This window comes from Balaenoptera borealis (assembly GCF_965194805.1).
Source record: "Balaenoptera borealis genome assembly, chromosome: 1".
NCBI lineage: Eukaryota > Metazoa > Chordata > Mammalia > Artiodactyla > Balaenopteridae > Balaenoptera > Balaenoptera borealis.
Window position 1 is genome coordinate 162709274 of NC_138860.1, and position 17331 is coordinate 162726604.

At 42.5% G+C, this 17331-nt stretch overlaps 1 protein-coding gene and 1 pseudogene across 2 annotated transcripts in view; one reads left to right on the forward strand and one right to left on the reverse strand.

The window, feature by feature from the left end:
- Positions 1-17331, forward strand: part of RHBDL2 (rhomboid like 2) — a 97287-nt gene that overhangs the window by 58751 nt on the left and 21205 nt on the right. Inside the window, exons 2-3 of the mRNA XM_082389010.1 lie at positions 10519-10785; positions 15327-15475. Of these exons, the coding sequence (XP_082245136.1) occupies positions 10519-10785; positions 15327-15475 (416 nt within the window). The remainder of the gene's footprint in view (positions 1-10518; positions 10786-15326; positions 15476-17331) is intronic.
- LOC309610525 (protein LTO1 homolog pseudogene) lies at positions 12512-14782 on the reverse strand (annotated as a pseudogene). The gene has a single exon. The product of its transcript is annotated as a protein LTO1 homolog pseudogene (transcript).

Genomic DNA, 17331 nt, shown 5'->3' on the forward strand with positions numbered 1-17331 from the left:
TAATAAAATAGTTATTTCTACAGACTTAATGTCTGACCCTGGGAGGCTGGGTGAGTGGGAGGTAAGAAGCCTTTATTTTCAGCAAAGTTACTGGGAAAAAATAAATAAAAGGGGGAATTCTCTTCTTCCCTAAATTTATTGGATATAACCTATTGTAATGTGGGACCTTGCCTAATGGAATACATTTGAAAATGAATTGTGACCTGATTCCTAGTAACTTGCAGCGTGAAAATAGACCCCAGACTCAGCCCCATCCCTTCCATCTGTCCATCCATCCATCCACATACCCACTCATCCATCCATCCATAGCCAGTAATAACTAATAATTGTGGAGTGTTTACTATGTGCCAGAAACTGTTCTAAGTGCTTTACATGCATTGTCTCAAATAATTTTCCCCATAATGCTATGAGGTAAGTGCTATCATGATCCTGACTTTTAAATGGGATCTGAAGATTTTCCAATAAATTAAACATAGAATTACCATATGACCCAGTGATTCCACTCTTAGGTATATACTCAAAAGAATTGAAAACAGGTATTCAAATAAAAACTTGTATGGGAATGTTCATAGCAGCTCTATTCACAGTAGCCAAAATGTGGAAACGATCCAAATGCCCTTCAACAGATGAATGGATAAACAATATGGTTTTGTTTGTATATCTATCTATACAATGCAATATTATTCAGCCATAAAAAGGAATGATGTACTGATACATGCTACAACACAGATGAACCTTGAAGACTTTTCTAAGTAAAAGAAGCCAGACTCAAAAGGCCACATATTTTATGATTCCATTTATATGAAATATCTAAAATAGGTAAATCCATAGAGACAGAAAGCAAATTAGTGGGTGCCAGGGGCTGGAGGGAGGGGGCAATGGGGAGTGACTGCTTAATGGGTATGGGGGTTTTGTCTGGGGTGATGAAAAAGTTCTGGAACTACATAGTCGTGATGGTTGCACAACACTGCAAATGTATTTAATGCTACCGGATTGTACACTTTTAAATGGTTAATTTTATGTTTATTTTACCACAATTCTTAAAAAATGTAATTTGAGGCTCAGAGAATTTAAGTGACTTACTTAAGGTTACTTTACAGCTGATAGGTTGTAGAGCTGTGTTTTAATCCCAGTCATCTGGCTCTATGGCTCATGACTTTAAAAAAAAATTCCAGTGAAAAACTTTATTTTGGGCCATTTAGGAAGTTTAGATACACTGGACTAAGCTGAAAACATCAGTAGCATTGGATACCGTTGATTAAGCCCATGCTGGTGACAAACAGTATAATCTATCTAGTCTTCACAGTGACCTTGAAAATTTAATATTATTGTTTAGTTTGTGTGTGTTTGTGTGTGTGGTAAAATATACATGACATAAAATTTACCATTTTTACCGTTTTTAAGTGTACAATTCATGGCATTCACTGCATTTACACTGTTGTACAACCATCACCATCATCCATCTCCAGAACTTTTTCATCTTCCCAAACTGAAACTCTGTATAGTACCGATTAAACATATAACTCCCTATTCCCCCTGTCTCCCAGCCCCTGGCAACCCCCATTCTATGGCTCATGTTCCCAGGTCCAGGGCTATTGTCTGGGGTTGCACATAAAAATAAGACATGACCACTTTCCAGGTCTGTCTAGCCTGTGTACCTGCCCTCTAGTGACCCTGACACTGTGTCTTTCTCCACCACGTTAGAGAAGTCCAGTTGCAGCACGACAGAGTCATTGAAGTGTGCAGAGGATCCTCTGTGGCCTGTGGCTGGGGAGCGGGAGAAGGAAGCCAGGCGATGGAATATGGTTGGGATGAAAGGCAGGGATGAAGGGATTGCAACAGGAAGCTCTGTTAGGAAGGGTGAAGATGAGAATTGGGAAGATACTGCTTGTCTTCTTTCTTCCCGGATTGTTAGGAGGAGTACGTGAGAATTTGCATGAGGATGTGCTTTGAAGAGACTGGGGTGCTCTGCACACTTCCTTAGGACTCACATCACGACTGAAGCGGACTTGTTTTAAGGGCATAACTCAGCAGAGCAGTTTCAATGGGGGATGCAGGCGATAAGATGTTTAGTGGATACAAACTCCTCCTTCAAGACACTAGGCCACGAGGGGAGGGAAGAAATAGTACAGTGCTTGAGACTTTAGGGTCCAGCAAAGGTCTCATAGATATGACTTTGTTTTTATTCTATCTTATTTTTTTTAAGTTTAAGGTGTACAGCATAATGATTTGACTTACATACATCACAAAATGATTACCGCAGTAGGTTTAGTGAACATCTGTCATCTCATATAGACACAACATTAAAGAAATAGAAACAAATTTTTTTCCTTGTGATGAGAACTCTTGGGATTTACTGTCTTAACAACTTTCATTTATAACGTACAGCAGTGTTCATTATCTTTATCATGTTGTACATTACATCCCTTGTACTTGGTTACCTTATAACTAGGAGTTTGTACCCTTTGACTACCTTCGTCTAATTCCCCCTCCCACCCACCCCTTTGGTAGACACAAATCTGAACTCTTTTTGTATGACTTTGTTTTCGAAGCATAATTGACCTACAGCACTGTTAGTTCCTGGTATACAACACAGTGATTCGTTATTTCTGTACATTTCAAAATGATCACCATGAAAAGTCTAGTTGTCATCTGTCACCATACAAAGCTATTACATAATTATTGACTGTATTCCCCACACTGTACATTTCATATCTGTGACATTTACTTTGTAACTGAAAGTTTGTACCTCTTAATCTGCCACCTTTTTCTCACCTCCTCCCACCACCACCCCTCTGGCAACCACCTGTTTGTTCTCTGTATCTATGACTCTGTTTCTGTTTGGTTGTGTTTGTTCATTTGTTTTTTTTTTATTTTACTTTTTACTTTTTATTTATTATTTATTTATTTTGCTTGCATCAGGTCTTAGTTGCAGCATGAGGTATCTTTAGTTGCGGCATGTGGACTCTTAGCTGCGGCATGCATATGGGATCTAGTTCCCCAACCAGGGATTGAACGTGGGTCCACTGCATTGGGAGCTTGGAGTCTTACCCACTGGACCACCGGGGAAGTCCCTGTTTTGATTTTTAGATTACACATATAAGTGAAATCATACAGTATTTGTCCTTCTCTGTCTGATTCATTTCTTTTAGCATAATACCCTCTGGGTCCATCCATGTTGCTGCAAATGGCAAGATTTCGTTCTTTTTCATGGCTGAGAAATATTCCTGTGTGTGTGTGTATGCACACACACACACCACATCTTCTTTATCCATTCATCTACAGGCTCCAGACGTGCAGGCTCAGCAGCTGCGGCTCACGGGCCTAGTTGCTCCGCGGCATGCGGGATCCTCCCAGACCAGGGCACAAACCCGTGTCCCCTGCATTAGCAGGCAGATTCTCAACCACTGCGCCACCAGGGAAGCCCCTGTGCAAAAGCTTTTACTTTTCATTAGGTCCCATTTGTTTATATTTCCATTTCTCTAGGAGGCAGATCAAAAAGGATCTTGCTGTGATTTATGTCATAGAGTGTTCTTCCTATGTTTTCCTCTAAGAGTTTTATAGTGTCTGGTCTTACATTTAGGTCTCTAATCCATTTTGAATTTATTTTTGTATATGGTGTTAGGTAGTGTTCTAATTTCATTCTTTTACATGTAGCTGTCCAGTTTTCCCAGCACCACTTATTGAAGAAACTGTCTTTTCTCCATTGTATATCCTTGCCTCCTTTGTCACAGATTAGTTGATCTAGGTGCGTGGGTTTATCTCTGGGCTTTCTATCCTGTTCCATTGATCTATATTTCTGTTTTTGTGCCAGTACTATATTGTCTTGATTACTGTAGCTTTGTAGTATAGTCTGAAGTCAGGGAGTCTGATTCCCCCAGCTCCATTTTTTTCCCTCAAGACTGCTTTGGCTATTTGGGGTCTTTTGTGTCTCCATACAAATTTTAAGATTTTTTGTTCTAGTTCTGTAAAAAATGCCATTGGTAATTTGATAGAGATTGCATTGAATCTGTAGATTGCTTTGGGTAGTATAGTCATTTTCACAATATTGATTCTTCTAATCCAAGAACATGGTATATCTCTCCATCTGTTTGTATCATCTTTAATTTCTTTCATCAGTGTCTTATAGTTTTCTGCATACAGGTCTTTTGTCTCCCTAGGTAGGTTTATTCCTAGGTATTTTATTCTTTTTGTTGCCATGGTAAATGGGAGTGTTTCCTTAATTTCTCTTTCAGATTTTTCATCATTAGTGTATAGGAATGCAAGAGATTTCTGTGCATTCATTTTGTATCCTGCAACTTTACCAAATTCATTGATTAGCTCTAGTAGGTTTCTGGTGGCATCTTTAGGATTCTCTATGTATAGTATCATGTCATCTGCAAACAGGGACAGTTTTACTTCTTCTTTTCCAATTTGTATTCCTTTTATTTCTTTTTCTTCTCTGATTGCTGTGGCTAGGACTTCCAAAACTATGTTGAATAACAGTGGTGAGAGTGGACATCCTTGTCTTGTTCCTGATCTTAGAGGAAATGCTTTCAGTTTTTCACCATTGAGAATGATGTTTGCTGTGGGTTTGTCATATACGGCCTTTATTATGTTGAGGTAGGTTCCCTCTATGCCCACTTTCTGGAGAGTTTTTATCATAAATGGGTGTTGAATTTTGTCAAAAGCTTTTTCTGCATCTATTGAGATGATCGTATGGTTTTTCTTCTTCAATTTGTTAATATGGTGTATCACACTGTTTGATTCGTGTATATTGAAGAATCCTTGCATCCCTGGGATAAATCCCACTTGATCATGGTGTATGATCCTTTTAATGTGTTGTTGGATTCTGTTTACTAGTATTTTGTTGAGGATTTTTGCATCTATATTCAGGAGTGATATTGGTCTGTAATTTTCTTTTTCTGTAGTAACTTTGTCTGGTTTTGGTATCAGGGTGATGGTGGCCTCATAGAATGAGTTTGGGAGTGTTCCTTCCTCTGCAATTCTTTGGAAGAGTTTGAGAAGGATGGTGTTAGCTCTTCTCTAAATGTTTGATAGAATTCACCTGTGAAGCCATCTGGTCCTGGACTTTTGTTTGTTGGAAGATTTTTAATCACAGTTTCAATTTCATTACTTGTGATTAGTCTCTTCATATTTTCTGTTGCTTCCTGGTTCAGTCTTGGAAGGTTATACCTTTCTAAGAATTTGTCCATTTCTTCCAGGTAGTCCATTTTATTGGCATAGAGTTGCTTGTAGTAGTCTCTTAGGATGCTTTGTATTTCTGTGGTGTCTGTTGTAACTTCTCCTTTTTCATTTCTAATTTTATTGATTTGAGTCCTCTCCCTCTTTTTCTTGATGAGTCTGGCTAATGGCTTATCAATTTTGTTTATCTTCTCAAAGAACCAGCTTTTAGTTTTATTGATCTTTGCTATTGTTTTCTTTGTTTCTATTTCATTTATTTCTACTCTGATCTTTATGATTTCTTTCCTTCTGCTAACTTTGAGTTTTGTTTGTTCTTCTTTCTCTAGTTCCTTTAGGTGTAAGGTTAGATTGTTTACTTGAGATTTTTCTTGTTTCTTTAGGTAGGCTTGTGTAGCTATAAACTTCCCTCTTAGAACTGCTTTTGCTGCATCCCATAAGTTTTGGATCGTCATGTTTTCATTGTCATTTGTCTCTAGGTATTTTTTGATTTCCTCTTTGATTTCTTCAGTGATCTCTTGGTTATTTAGTAACGTATTGTTTAGCGTCCATGTGTTTGTCTTTTTTACGTTTTTTTCCCTGTAATTGATTTCTAATCTCATAGCGCTGTGGTCAGAAAAGATGCTTGATATGATTTCAATTTTCTTAAATTTACTGAGGCTTGATTTGTGACCCAAGATGTGATCTATCCTGGAGAATGTTCCATGCGCACTTGAGAAGAAAGTGTAATCTGCTGTTTTTGGATGGAATGTCCTATAAATATCAATTAAATCTATCTGGTCTATTGTGTCATTTAAAGCTTGTGTTTCCTTATTAATTTTCTGTTTGGATGATCTGTCCACTGGTGTAAGTGAGGTGTTAAAGTCCCCCACTATTACTGTGTTACTATCAATTTCCTCTTTTATAGCTGTTAGCAGTTTCCTTATGTATTGAGGTGCTCCTATGTTGGGTGCATATATATTTATAATTGTTATATCTTCTTCTTGGATTGATCCCTTGATCATTATGTAGTGTCCTTCCTTGTCTCTTGTAACATTCTTTATTTTAAAGTCCATTTTATCTGACATGAGTATTGCTACTCCAGCTTTCTTTTGATTTCCATTTGCATGGAATATCTTTTTCCATCGCCTCATTTTCAGTCTGTATGTGTCCCTAGGTGTGAAGTGGGTCTCTTGTAGGCAGCATATATATGGGTCTTGTTTTTGTATCCATTCAGCGAGCCTGTGTCTTTTGGTTGGAGCATTTAATCCATTCACGTTTAAAGTAATTATCAATATGTATGTTTCTATTACCATTTTCTTAATTGTTTTGGGTTTGTTTTTGTAGGTCCTTTTCTTCTCTTGTGTTTCCCACTTAGAGAAGTTCCTTTAGCATTTGTTGTAGAGCTGGTTTGGTGGTGCTGAATTCTCTTAGCTTTTGCTTGTCTGTAAAGCTTTTGATTTCTCCATCAAATCTGAATGAGATCCTTGCCGGGTAGAGTAATCTTGGTTGTAGGTTCTTCCCTTTCATCACTTTAAATATGTCATGCCACTCCATTCTGGCTTGTAGCATTTCCGCTGAGAAATCAGCTGTTAACCTTATGGGAGTTCCCTTGTATGTTATTTGACGTTTTTCCCTTGCTGCTTTCAATAATTTTTCTTTGTCTTTAATTTTTGCCAATTTGATTACTATGTGTCTCAGCGTGTTTCTCCTTGGGTTTATCCTGTATGGGACTCTCTGTGCTACCTGGACTTGGGTGGCTATTTCCTTTCCCATGTTAGGGAAGTTTTCGACTATAATCTCTTCAAATATTTTCTCTGGTCCTTTCTCTCTCTCTTCTCCTTCTGGGACCCCTATAATGCGAATGTTGTTGCGTTCAATGTTGTCCCAGAGGTCTCTTAGGCTGTCTTCATTTTTTTTCATTCTTTTTTCTTTAGTCTGTTCCGCAGCAGTGAATTCCACCATTCTGTCTTCCAGGTCACTTATCCGTTCTTCTGCCTCAGTTATTCTGCTATTGATTCCTTCTAGTGTATTTTTCATTTCAGTTATTGTATTGTTCATCTCTGTTTGTTCTTTAATTCTTCTAGGTGTTTGTTCTTTAATTCTTCTAGGTCTTTGTTACACATTTCTTGCATCTTCTCGATCTTTGCCTTCATTCTTTTTCCGAGGTCCTGGATCATCTTCACTATCATTATTTTGAATTCTTTTTCTGGAAGGTTGCCTATCTCCACTTCATTTAGTTGTTTTTCTGGGGTTTTATCTTGTTCCTTCGTCTGGTGCATAGCCATTTGCCTTTTCATCTTGTCTATCTTTCTGTGAATGTGGTTTTTGTTCCACAGGCTGCAGGATTGTAGTTCTTCTTGCTTCTGCTGTCTGCCCTCTGGTGGATGAGGCTATCTAAGAGGCTTGTGAAAGCTTCCTGATGGGAGGGACTGGTGGCGGGTATAGCTGGGTGTTGCTCTGGTGGGCAGAACTCAGTAAAACTTTAATCCGCTTCTTTGCTGATGGGTGGGGCTGGGTTCCCTCCCTCTTGGTTGTTTGACCTGAGGCAACCCAGCACTGGATCATACCAGGCTCTTTGGTTGGGCTAATGGCAGACTCTGGGAGGGCTCACGCCAAGGAGTACTTCCCAGAACTTCTGCTGCCAGTGTCCTTGTCCTCACAGTGAGACACAGCCACCCCCCCCCCCGGCCTCTGCAGGAGACCCTCCAACACTAGCAGGTAGGTCTGGTTCAGTCTCCTATGGGGTCACTGCTCCTTCCCCTGGGTCCCGATATGCACACTACTTTGTGTGTGCCCTCCAAGAGTGGTCTCTGTTTCCCCAGTCCTGTCTAAGTCCTGTAATCAAATCCCGCTAGCCTTCAAAGTCTGATTCTCTAGGAATTCCTCCTCCCGTTGCCGGACCCCCAGGTTGGGAAGCCTGATGTGGGGCTCAGAACCTTCACTCTAGTGGGTGGACTTCTGTGGTATAAGTGTTCTCCAGTTTGTGAGTCACCCACCCAGCAGTTATGGGATTTGATTTTATTGTGATTGTGCACCTTCTACTGTCTCATTGCGGCTTCTCCTTTGTCTTTGGATGTGGGGTATCTTTTTTGTGAGTTCCAGTGTCTTCCTGTCGATGATTGTTCAGAAGTCGGTTTTGATTCTGGTGCTCTCACCAGAGGGAGTGAGAGCATGTCCTTCTACTCTGCCATCTTGAACCAATCTCTCTCTATGGCCGTTTTTCAATTGGGTTGTTTGTTTTTTTGATGTTGAATTGTATGAGTTCTTTGTATATTTTGGTTATCAACCCCTTGTCAGATATATCATTTGGAAACATCTTTTTCCATTCAGTAGGTGGCCTTTTCCTTTGTTGATAGTTTTCTTTGCTGTGCAAAAGCTTTTTAGTTTGATGTAGTCTCATTTGTTTATTTTTGCTTTTGTTTACCTTGCCTGAGGAGACATATCCAAAAAAATATTGCTAAGACTGATGTTAAATAGCAGACTGCCTGTGTTTTCTTCTAGAAGTTTTATGGTTTCAGGTCTTACATCTTAGTGTTTAATCCATTTTGAGTTTATTTTTGTATGAGGTGTGAGGCCATCTTTTCCCCATTGTATATTCTTGCTTCCTTTGTTGTAGATTAATTGCCTGTATAAGTATGAGTTCATTTCTGGGCTCTCTATTCAGTTCCATTTATCTATGTGTCTGTCTGTTTCTGTGCCGGTACCATATTGTTTTGATTACTGTGGCTTTTTATATAGTTTGAAATCAGAGAGTGTGATACCTCCTGTTTTGTTCTTCTTTTTTAGGATTGTTTTGGCTGGATTACTTGTGAAACTAATAAAGCTTAAGCTTCAGACTTCTACTTGCATGGGCTCCTTCTAAAGCAGTGTACATTTATAATTTTTTTATTTTGTAATTTTAATTTTATATTATTTTTTCCAAAGAAACCCCCCTCCCAAATTGTTTAAGCTTCAGAGTACACAAAATCTGTACCTACTCCTGCATAGAGGGCAAAAATCTAGTGAAATCCTATCATGCAGATATAATCATGGTTAATTCTCCAGATGTTTTCCTGTGTAACAATATATTACTTTTTACAAAAATTGGATTGTACTCTATGTAGTGTCTGGCAATATTATTTTTTTCCCTTAATATATTTGAGCCTCCCCCATCCCTTTTTTTGACCTGAAAACATTTGATTGAAAGATTTAAATAGTTCAACCAGAAGTAAAATATTACAGAACTAAACCGAATGGAGAAGGACAGTACAGCTAGCACCATGACACAGGGAGAGGAAAGAGTATGTAGAGCAGGCCTCACTGTTACAGACATGCTGCCTCAGTAACCTATGTATCTGCTTGGTATCACCTAGCACAGCTGTAACTGTACAATTATTTGTGTAATTTTTGTTGACCTCAGCCTCCTGCATGACATTTTAAACACTTTGGGATAGGGATGGTGGCCTGATACAGAGTAGGTGTTCAACAGATATCTGTGGAATAAATCCTTGAGTGTTTGGATGTTGAGGATTGAGTTCAAGGGAATACTGGATGTGGAAATTAGTAGGAACTCAGCCAAGAGTGTCAGATGTCAGAGAATTGTTGGGAAGATGTGTTTTAGCGAGGGTGTTAATGTTGTATCTGGAGAACCAGTAAGGAAGGGTCTACTTAACTCCCAAGTGCTACAGAATGGGCAGGGTGGCATTTTAGAAAGGACACTGATAATTTAGAAGGAGAAGATGTGGGTTTAAATCATTTTTGAGGGGGGAATGGGAAGCGAATTTTTTAACCTATAATGGGGCCCCTAGCATAGTACCTGATATATAGTCAATGCTCAGTAAATTATTTTTGATTCTGAATCAGAAACTAGAGATCTGTGTTTGGCCTGGGAGCAGAAGCAAGATGAAACTAAGAAGGGAAAGGAGATTATTTACTTAAGCTGGACAAAACTGAGTTCAGTTATGCAGTGAGCGTGGTTTGGGCTCTGAGATACATCACCTCGTGGCAAAGCTACTTCTTACACTAATGGTTGCTTTGAGAGTCAGTGGCGAAGGGGAAGGAATTGGTATATGAGGTAGAGTTGCCATCCCAAAGTTCCAGTCCATCCTTTGGGTGGTGTCAGTAGGTGAATCCATAAATGACTTCTGGGGAGTCCTCTCCCTCAATTGGGGAGACTCTAGTACTTTTTCACCATTACACACTGGTGAAAAGGGTATGGATATTACGTGTATTTGGGCACCAGATCTTCAGCTGCCTTCTATTAACACACAGGAAAGGCATTGGAAACCAATGGTTGTGCCAGAGAGCCCAGGAAAGAGCCATGGCCCAAAAACTATAGGGTCATCTATTTTTCCCTGACATTCATGTCCCTTTCAGGTGGAGGGTGGACCCAGGACAATGGCTGCTGCTCATAATTTGGAGATGGAAGAGGATGTGAATCTGAATAGGGATAGAGAGATGAAAGAAATGCTGGAAGAGGAGAAAATGAGAGAGTACAGGGCAGGTAAAGATCCCTTCAAGCCTAAAAAGGTCCAGAGGATTGTCTCAAAATGGATGCTTCCTGAACCGATGCGAAGAACATACCTGGAAAGAGCTAACTGCCTCCCGCCCCCTGTGTTCATCATCTCCATCAGCATTGCTGAGGTAAGCATTCGGGGTGGTGGGCACTGGTGCAAGGACCCCTGGGGAGTTGTACACACACACTGGGGCTTTAGATCAGGTCTAGATAAGAGACTGGAAAACGTAAGAGGTGAGCTTGGCGACGGCAAGTACAGCACACACAGAACTCGACCTCACCCTCTCCAGAGTTCCCTTCCCAGGTTTTTCTTATGTTCCCAGTCACTTTTAGCCAAGGGTTGAGTTTTATTTTTCAAACAACTCCCCTGCCCAGCAGTGACCACAGTTTTAGTGGTTTCGTTTCATTTTAGTTTGTGGGGACTTTAGAAATCAAATAATTTTGGGGTTGCAAATTGGTTTGATCTCATGAACCAACTTTGATTGATTGGTAAGGTCTATCAGGAGCCATATGTTTAGAAGAATTATAGGTTGCCTCCAGATCTCAGTAGGAAAAAAATGGGATCCTCTAATGATGTCTACTATGTGCAGCATGTAGTGGGTTTCAGACTCTGGTCTAGTCAGCCCTTCTGTTTTCCAGAAAAGAGTGCAAGGCCTAGAGACATGGGGCGATTTGCCCAAGGCCACATACTTAGTTATTTGGCCAGGACTGGGCTTCTCCTGAGCCTCATCTCACCCAGCTTTTTCTCCCACACCATGATGTCTCATAAAGGAATTGACAGAGGATGGCTGCCTGTGGGGTGTGACTTGAGGGCCATTAGGAAGTCCCTAATGTCATCCTCTTAATTCCCACTGATGCCTCAACTTCCTTATCAGGGACGGTATTAGTCAGGATTCTTTAAAGAAGCAGAACCAATAGGATGTATACACCCTCATACACACACACATTATCTATCTATCTATCTATCTATCTATCTATCATCATCTATCATCTATCTACATACACATGTATATGGAGAGAGAGAGATTGATTTATTTTAAGGAATTGGCTCATGTAATTGTGGAGGCTTGGCAAGTTTAAAATCTACAGGGTAGGCCAGGACTGGAGACCTGGGGGTAAGAATTACAGTTGAAGGCCAAAAGCCATTTTTTAAAAAAATTTATTTTATTTATTTAATTAAATTTTGGGGCTGCGTTGGGTCTTAGTTGCGGCATGCAAGATCTTTTTTTTTGTTGCACCGTGCGGGCTTCTCTCTAGTTGTGGCGCACGGGCTTAGTTGCCCCACGGCATGTGGGATCTTAGTTCCCCAACCAGGGATCAAACCCACGTCCCTTGCATTGGAAGGTGGATTCTTTACCACTGGACCGCCAGAGAATTCCCTAATTAAAAATTTTTGAACAAATTTGGGAATTCCCTCGCAGTCCAGTGGTTAGGACTCAACGCTTTCACTACCAGGGGCCTGGGTTTGATCCCTGGTTGGGGAAATAAGATCCCACAAGCCACACGGCATGGCCAAAAAAAAAAAGAAATTCTTTTTTAAAACAAATTTTTTATTTTGGAATAATTTTAGCTTTACAGAAAATTTGCAGAGATAGTACAGAGAGTTCCTGTATATCCCTCACACAATTTCTCCCATTGCTAATATCTTATATTTCCATAGTACATTTGTCAAAACTAAGAAACTCATATTAGTATATTAGTAATAACTAAACTCCAGGCTTAATTTGGCTTTTACCAATTTTTCCATTAGTGTCCTCTTTCTGTCCCTCTTGTACCCTCGAACCCAGGGTATCATGCTGCATTTAGTTTTCACATTCCCCCCAGTTTACTCTGATCTGTGACAGTTTCTCAGTCTTTTTTTTTTTTTGCTTTAAAATATGTTGTTTATTTTTTCTCCAATTATAAAAATAATACATTGTCCAAACAGATAGTTTAGGAAACACAAAAATCCACCCAGGAAAATGACAACAAAAGCCCTTTCATCCCACCAGCCAGAGATGAGCGCCGCTGGTGTCTGTACGAAGGCACATCTGAGGCTGTGCGCCCAGCCCTGGGCTCCGCAGAACTGAGGTTGGGACTGCAGGCCAGGAACCTACAGCAAGACACACATAAGACGGCCGAGCAGGATAAAGGCGGAGTCTTGTCCTCCAACAACTAGAAGCCGTTTCTTCCTCCTCGGCACATGGTGAGGGCCAGCGTCCCAGGCCCTGCAGAGACCCCCCCCAGCAGCTGCCAGGGGAGCACAGTCTACCCAGATGCTCTGGAATGGTTTTGAAATCTGGAGTGGATTCACGGCTACCCGTGTGCTAATTTCACTCACGGCTTCCAGATCTGCTCCCTGGGCCAGTAGCGGGTGGGGAGAGGGCTCTGGCCGGGGTGCCCGAGGGGCCTGGACACGGGCCATCACTTGCAGAGAAATGCCCGGGAGCCACGCATCTCACGGGGGACTGGCCTGCCGGGACCTCACCATGTATAGACGATGCCTTTAAGTCCGGGCAGAAGACAGAGAACTCACACTAAAAGGAAGACTGCAGTAAGGCTCCAAAGTTTCTGCACATAGAGCAGTGGCCTTAAAATCCCCTCCCCTTGACCATTTTTGATGCTACAGAGCCCCATCCACCCGGGGACACAGGAAGAGCACGTCTGGGCTCCCTGGGGACAGGGCTGGCCTTTCCTCCTCTCAGCCAGACGCCCACGTCCATGGCCACAGACGACACCCCAGGGCTCCACGGGGCACAGTGGGCATCTGCGGGCAGGGACCCCGAGCCTGTGGGTGCGACCGCAGGTTCCAGAGCGGGCACCAGGAGATGGGGGTTGGATTCCCAACTCTGCCGCCCGCTGCCTTTGGACCAGGCAGTCTCTTGGGGCTCCGTTTCCTCGACTATAAAACAGGAATAACGCCCACCTCACGGGCTCCTGAAGGGACTAAATAAAACATGAGAAGCAGGTCACAGCACTGGCGCATCTCAAGGGTCAATAAATGTCACAGTACCCATCACTCTTTCCCATTAACCTGCTTCGTGTCAACCCTGTGGCTCTCATTTTTTAAAAAACTGTCCCTCTGAGCACTGACCAAAGCCTGGGGGGATAAATGGGAGGTTTATCCTATCCAGAGCCAACCCGAGTCTATATCCAGCCAGGCCTGCCAGGTGGCGAGAAACCGTGAGCCAACGGCCTGGACCCTGGATCAGAGACAGCAGCCCGGCGAGGGCTCTGCCAGGGCTGTGTTCAGACTGCAGAGCAGACAGGGCCCAACAAAGGACGGGCTTGTGCGGAGGGGCCCTGTGGGGGGCACCGAGGCGATGCAGGCAGACCTCGGGGGAAGGAAGCCCTTTCACCGGCCAAGCTGGAACCCTCCCTGCAAAACACTGAATCCCCCATCATTGTTTTGCCTTTAATCACATTTTTAAACACTTAACATACGAACATCTGTTCCTTGATGTTTTGTCTGTTCGTCTGTCATCAAAATGAATGTCCAGAACCTTCCGTACTAATTTTAAAGTCGGGCTGAACGTTTAGTAATGAACAAAGCTGCTTAAATTTCCCTCTAATTTTGTCTAAGTCTTCGTGAAGTTTATCATAAGTAGGGTCATCATAAGGGAATTTCTGAATCATTGCAATCAGCGATTCTAAGACCTTCACCTATTTGCTGTCTTTCTCAGTGGAGCAACTGTGCAGGAGACATCTCCGAGCAAAAGCGAAACCTTGGTAGCACCTGATCTCAGATCCGATTTTAGCTCCAGGAAACGTGCCATGCTGCCTTCCTTCAATCATACCCAAACTACTGCCTTCTTCATAGCCTTCCTGATACCCTTCCCCGTGAAACCTCTCATCCGCCATCACGATGGCGTCGAATGTGTCTCGACTCCCGGCTGTGGCGGCAGCCGCCCCGCCCCTGCCCCTGCTCGTACCCCTGCCCGTACCCCTACCCCTCGGGCTCCGCTGCCCTGTGCTGCTGCCGCAGAGCCGTGAGGCTCGTGCACAGACGTACCGCTCCTGGGGAGGCGAAGTCCACTTCCCAGTTTCAGTCTTTGCTTTCCATGGTTTTGATAGTCTTGAGGAGTACTGGCCAGGTATCCTGTAGAATGTCCCCCAATCTGGGTTTGTCTGATGTTTTTCTCGTGATTAGACTGAAGTTATGGGTTTGAGGGAGGAAGACCACAGAAGTGAAGTACCCTTCTCATCAGATCACGTCAGGGAGCAGAGGATAGGGGACATCCACATGACATCCCTGTGACATTAACCTTCATCACTTGGTTAAGGTCGTATTTGCCAGGTTTCTCCACTGTAAAGTTACTATTTTTCCCTTTCCCTCCTCTATTCTTCAGAAACCAGCAGTGACTTAATTTCATCTTAAGTTGTAAATGAGCGACCAAATAGCGAGTTTGGGAAGATGAGGGCAGTGGGTATTTAAGAGAGGAAAGTGGGTTCGAAAGATTCTTCTTTGCAGTTTGGTCTACAGCTGCTCCTAATCGCTGGAGGAAGTGCCCACAGTTGTATGGTCAGATATATGGCAGGGAATTGAATTCCTGTCATCTTCTGAGCACATGCTAGGGAGTGGCCCTCTTGAGAGCTAATTGTTTGAAACAGAGGTAGTGCCCGTGGGCTTTAATGGGGCCTCTCTCTGCAGAAGGTGTGGTTAACGTCTGTGTCTGCCCCTCCCTGTCAGCTGGCAGTGTTTATTTACTATGCTGTGTGGAAGCCGCAGGAACAGTGGATCACCTTGGACACGGGCATCTTGGAGAGTCCCTTTATCTACAGTCCTGAGAAGAGGGAGGAAGCCTGGAGGTTTATCTCATACATGCTGGTGCATGCTGGGTAAGGACTGACAGTTAAGTCACTGATGTCAGAGGTGACTATAAGTCATTGTAACCCCGAGCATTTGTTCGGTGCTTTATTATTGATCAGGCACTTTCACGTCCATAATCTTGTTTGATCCTCATGGCAACCCTAGGAGGCCTTGCTGTTTCGTGTCTGAGGCTTACGGGATGTAGACTCTTGCTCCGTGTCACACAGCTAAGTTGTAGAGTGAGGATCTCAACCCATTAGTGCTAACTCTAGGTCCAGTGTACTTTGTATTGCATTGTAACTGCCTAATATTGGTATGTCTGTAGGAATATTAATGAGAAGAGAAATCGTTACCAAACCAAAAGTGTGTTCCTCAAGCTGTGTGATGTTGTTAAATGTTCTTTTGAAAATGTGAATCATCAGTGCCATCCTCCCCACCTCTGCCAAACACTTAAAAAATTAATTCATGAGCATTTCGATGAGTGTATAATAACGTTCATTTAGAATAATACAAGCAATAGGTGATGTAGAGCCTGCCATTTTTGCTTACAGTTTTTTAAAAAAAATTATTTTTTTATTTTTGGCTGCATTGGGTCTTTGTTGCTGCCCGTGGGCTTTCTCTAGTTGCGGCGAGTGGGGGCTACTCTTTTTTGTGGTGAGCGGACTTCTCATTGCTGTGGCTTCTCTTGTTGAGGAGCACGGGCTCCAGGTGCACAGGCTTCAGTAGTTGTGGCTCACGGGCTCTAGAGCAGAGGCTCAGTATTTGTGGCTCATGGGTTTAGTTGCTCTGCGGCATGTGGGATCTTCCTGGACCAGGGCTCGAACCCGCGTCCCCTGCATTGGCAGGCGGATTCTTAACCACTGTGCCACCAGGGAAGTCTCTGCTTACAGTTTCTTAAATGCTAACAGCCTTCAATGACCTTGCTCAGAATCCGTGATTCACCATGCCCACTGCAGACAGTGAGCAGCTTGCTGCTGGCCCCTCCTCTCTGGTGGACTCCTAGGGTTTCAGATGAGGCCAACTTCATGTATGCAACCTACCCAGCCCTGGACCTTGAAAGATAACTCTGGCCAGTGGCTAAATAGGGATCCATGGCAGGACACAGGGCTCAGAGGCTTGACAAGTTAGGGACAAAATCACCAATTGCCCCATTTCTGTGGATACTTCCACACTTTAGTTTTCCATTTAACAAGTATGTTCGAAGCAAATGTGGCTTCTGCACTCAAAGACTTTAACATTATAAGGGGGAATAGTCAGTTAAGTAGTAATGCAAGGCAGTATAGTATTACAGTATACTGTAGTTATTTAACCTCTTTGTGCCTCAGTTTCCACATCTTTAAAATGGGGTAATAGTACCTACCTCATAAGGTTGCTATGATTAAATGAGACAATGCTTTAAACAATTTTTACAGTGTCTGACACATATAGTAAGGCGCTCAAAAAGAATTCGCAAGGCTGTGTAGGACATGTCACATATGCGGTTGTATAAATTAGGGATGCTTTTGGATGCAAGTGACAAGAAAATGTAACAGGGGCTTAAACAAATGTAGGTAAATCTTTTGCCCATATAAGAAGCCCAGCAGTAGCTGGTTGGTTCATCTGTTTAATGAAGCCAAGACTCGATCCTGTGCTGACATCTCTGCTTTTCCCTTCGCCTTTCTGTCATGGTTGCAAGTTGGCTGCTGTAGCTCTGCATTCAAAGCAGGAAGGGGGAAGAGGTAGTACCAGGTACTGGTCACATCTATCCCTTTTGTTTAGATAGAGGCTCTCTTAAAAGTCTCCTAGCAGTGTTCCTACCTGCATCTCATTGGCCAGGACTACGTGACCTGGCTACCCCTAGCTAAGAGAGATTGGGAAAATCAATACCAGCTCTTCTACCCTCACT